This window comes from Dipodomys merriami, unplaced genomic scaffold, assembly GCF_024711535.1.
Source record: "Dipodomys merriami isolate MVZ:Mamm:240054 unplaced genomic scaffold, mDipMer1.0.p SCAF_357, whole genome shotgun sequence".
In the NCBI taxonomy this organism is placed as follows: Eukaryota; Metazoa; Chordata; class Mammalia; order Rodentia; family Heteromyidae; genus Dipodomys; species Dipodomys merriami.
This window is the reverse complement of record NW_027205126.1, coordinates 3,590-7,427: the sequence shown is the minus strand read 5'-3', so window position 1 is coordinate 7,427 and position 3,838 is coordinate 3,590. Positions and strand designations below refer to the sequence as shown.

General features: G+C 44.5%; 1 protein-coding gene across 1 annotated transcript; it reads right to left on the bottom strand.

Moving 5' to 3' along the window:
* Nucleotides 1-1,096: 1,096 nt before the first annotated feature.
* On the bottom strand, nucleotides 1,097-2,485 carry LOC138804127 (tumor necrosis factor alpha-induced protein 8-like protein 3; the record flags this gene model as incomplete). The annotated part of the gene is made up of 1 exon (XM_069988406.1): nucleotides 1,097-2,485. A coding segment is annotated over one exon (563 nt), but the record flags the coding sequence as incomplete, so codon positions are not given.
* Between the last annotated feature and the right edge of the window lie 1,353 nt (nucleotides 2,486-3,838).

Genomic DNA, 3,838 nt, shown 5'->3' with positions numbered 1-3,838 from the left:
GATTAAGACCTAGAGAGGTCTCCAGATGACTGATACAAACTGCTCCTGCCACCCACACCCGTAAAGAATGAGTCACATCTCTGTACTTGATTTGCTGAGCCAAGCTCTGCTCTCTGACGCTCTGAGCATTTGATCAAGTGATTTTGTACTGTTGCTTTTTTTGAAATTGGCTTCATCTCCTTTTTTTTTGTTGTTGCAAAATGATAGCAATACGTTCATTTAGATATCATCAATTGATGATATCTAAATGAACGTATTCTAAGCTTTTGGGTATCACACAATTGGAAGATTTTGTAGAGCCCACATTCACATTTACAGAGACAACTGCATTGGAAAATATCTGCTGGTCTCACACTTTTTTTTTCCGGGGGGGGCGGGGGGGCGGGGAGGGGGAATGCTGATACTGAACTAAAACTTGGGGTCTTGTGCCTCTACTTTTTTTTTTTCTGCTTAAGGATGGCACACTACCACTTGAGGCACAGCTCCACTTCAGCTTTTTGCTGGTTAACTAGAAATAAGTAGCTCATGGATTGTTTTTGTTGGCCTGTCCTGGGGCTTGAACTCAGGGCCTGGGCACTGTCCCTGAGCTTCTTGTGTTCAAGGCTAGGTGCTCTACTTGAGCCACAGCTCTACTTCCCGCTTTTTGTTTTTTTCTTGTAGTTTATTGAAGAGTCTCATAGACTTTCCTATCTGGGCTGGCTACAAGCTGCAATCCTCAGATCTCAGCCTCCTGAGTAGCTAGGATTACAGGCATGAGCCACCAGTGCTCAGCTAATACTGTTACTCTTAGCACTGTATCTCCAAGGAATTGTTTTTGTTTTTCTTTTTCCCAGCATGGGGCTTGAACTTGGGGCCTCAGCACTGTCCCTGAGCAATTTTTGCTCAAGGCTAGTACTCTAGACCTTTAAGCCACAACTCTAGTTCTGATTTTCTGGTGGCTAATTGGAAATAAGAGGCTCACAGACTTTCCTGTGTGGACTGGTTTTGAAACTGCGATCCTCACATCTCAGCCTCCTGAGTAGCTAGGATTATAGGCGTGAGCCACCGGCTAGAATTCATTTTTTTAATCAAAACTCCCAAGACCTTGTTTGAAGGCTTTAATTTATTAATGGACCAGAGAAAACAGCACAAAATGAGAGACCAAGAATGACACATAGGGGATCTTTCTGCCCAGCTTCCTGTGTACATTGGAACACAGACTCCCGTGCCCTGGGATGTGAGGAGGCTTGTCCTGCAGGGGGACAACCCGGGAAATCTCTCAAGGAAACTTTCCTTCCACAGGATCATAAAGTGGCGCCTCTGAGACCTGAAAGGCACAACTCTTGAAAAACTTCTTTTTTTCTAATTCACAACTACCTTTTTGTGCACACCTTTGGGTTTCACTTTATTTTTGTTTGAAGCAACGCACAAGAGAGACATAACAAGCCCCAACCCACTTGATTCTGTTCTTCTTTTCTTCTGTGCCGCTTCATGGTCTAGACGTCTACATCTAGGTTTATCCCTCTCGCACTTAGAAAATATTAAAAGAGTTTTCCATCAGCCCTGGGAGGTAGCAGGCAAGCATCGCAACTCCAGAACACAGAGGAGAGTGGTAACTGGTGGAGATGGTGGCTGAAGCTATGTCCTCTGGCTCCTGGTTGTGGGTTCCTTCCATTCTGAGATGAACTAAGCTCACTGACATTAGCCAAGCCGCGTCTCTGATTAGAACACAGTCCTTTGGGCTTATACACACAATGACTTAAAGGAATAGACTTCATCATCGAGCTCAGGAGTTAACACACACCTTAACCTCAGCATCAGAGGAATGAAGGGGACAGAACGTGAACATCTTCAACAGGGTTTCTGCTTGTTTGTTTTGCTTCTCACTGGACCAGACTGAATGTTAACAACTTGAAAGCAGCAAAGTCCAAGAAGAAAACCAGTCAAAGGACTTTGTCATCTAGCAATTTATTAATTCCTTCACAAATCCTCTTGAGGTTGGGCCTACAGTCCCCACCCAGACTATAGAGGGTGGAAAGGAACTCAACATCAGCAAAGTGGTTGAAGACATGGTTGATGCGCCCATGGGTCCTGGGCGTCAAGTGGCGCTGCACCAGTTCGTGTACCAGGTCCTTGCACTCATGAAGGAGCTTGGAGAGCACGTTCCTGTCGAAGGTGTATTCTACCTCGTAGAAGCTGACCATGGTCATGGCGGTCTGGTTCAGTTTCTTCCGGAACTTCTCTACAATCACAATCTCCTCCTGGTTGAACTGGTTATTCCGGTAGAGGATCCCAATTTTGATCGCCACCTTGATTAAGTCTTTCATGATCTTATGGGCCTCCTTCTTGTTGTGGGTATGTTCTTTGGTGACTTTGTAGAGTTCATCAAAGATCTCACTGCTGGTGTCATCGATCAACATGTTGGCCACGGTTTTGCTGGCTATTTTGCTCAGGATCTTCTTCTGGGCTTGAAGGGCAAGGCTCTTGGAACTGAATACATCAGGACCTACGAGAAGGAAAGAAAGAAATGTCTGAGAACTGTTCATTCCATTCCCACAAGCAAAATATACTAGGTTGAACGGCAGTCCTATAGCTTTCCAACTGAACAGGACTCCATTTTGGAGACCTTGCTTTCTTCTCTATGTGCTGTGCCTGTTCACCCTTGGAACCTTCTAAATTGTGCTTGTCCTTCTGTGGGAAGTGGTCTCCTCTCATGCAAGCCATTTCTCATTCTTTTGACCTGTCCTATGCATAACAACTTAACTATCTCCTGGAGAACTTCCTACAACTGCAGTCACCATGGAAACCATTCAGTTTTGCAAATTAGATAAGGGAAAATTATTGCATAGCAACAGGAATGTTAACCCCAATGTCAAGCCCATTTCCAAGGCAGAGACAGAGTTGATGGATGATGGAAATCTACATGTAGCCCAGGCTAGCCCTGAATTCCTATGTTGGGATTATAGGCAGGTGCTACCTTGCCTGCTTCACCCCTAGAATGTCAACTTCCTGTATGGTCTTAGGATTCAAAACATTTGTTCAACACATGCATATACTCAAGGAAGATTCTAGTGACCATAGGTTTCCCAAGTATTAACATTTGTCTTCTTGCTGAGCATGGTGAACTATGAATGTAATCCCAACTTTTAGAAGGCAGAGCAGGAGGATTATAAGTTTAGGGCCTGCCTGGGCTATACAATAAGATCCTGCCTCAAGAAAAATAAAAAGAGAGAGAAAGTAGAGGGGGAGAGAGGAAGAAAGAAGAAAGAAGGAAAGAGAGGGAGGTAAAAGGAAGGTAAAAGAAAGAGGACGGAAAAAAAAGTTTGGGAAGGAAAATTTTTTTGATATTAAAATGCATGCCTTTCTGTGAGCCTTTATATAAAATACTTGTGAAATATCGTAATATGCCCCATCAGCTTCTAGAAAGGAGTGAAGTAACAGCTGGAATAATGGCTCCCAGTTCCCATATCCATTAATGCTTGGAACCACTGGATATGCTTTTAAGTGGCAAAAAGAGATGTGATTGAGTTAAGACGTGATTACCAACAGGACACATGCAATCACAGGGGTTACTATCCATGAAAAGAGGACAGAGAGAGGGGGGAGAGAATGAACATGTGTGTATGCATGCATCCGTCCATCCAGTAAGTGACAGGCAGTGAACTAAACAAAACTGCACTTTTGGGGGGAGGGAGGGAGAAATGAGAAGGTGGAAGGAGAGGCTGGGGCAACTTGAGCACTGCTCTGCAGTGGAAGAGGTCACAAGCCAAGGAACGTGGGTGGCCTCTAGAAGCTCCAAAGAGCAAGGGAAGGAATTCTTCCTATAGCCTCCAGAAATTAAGGGGCCCTGCCAGCACTT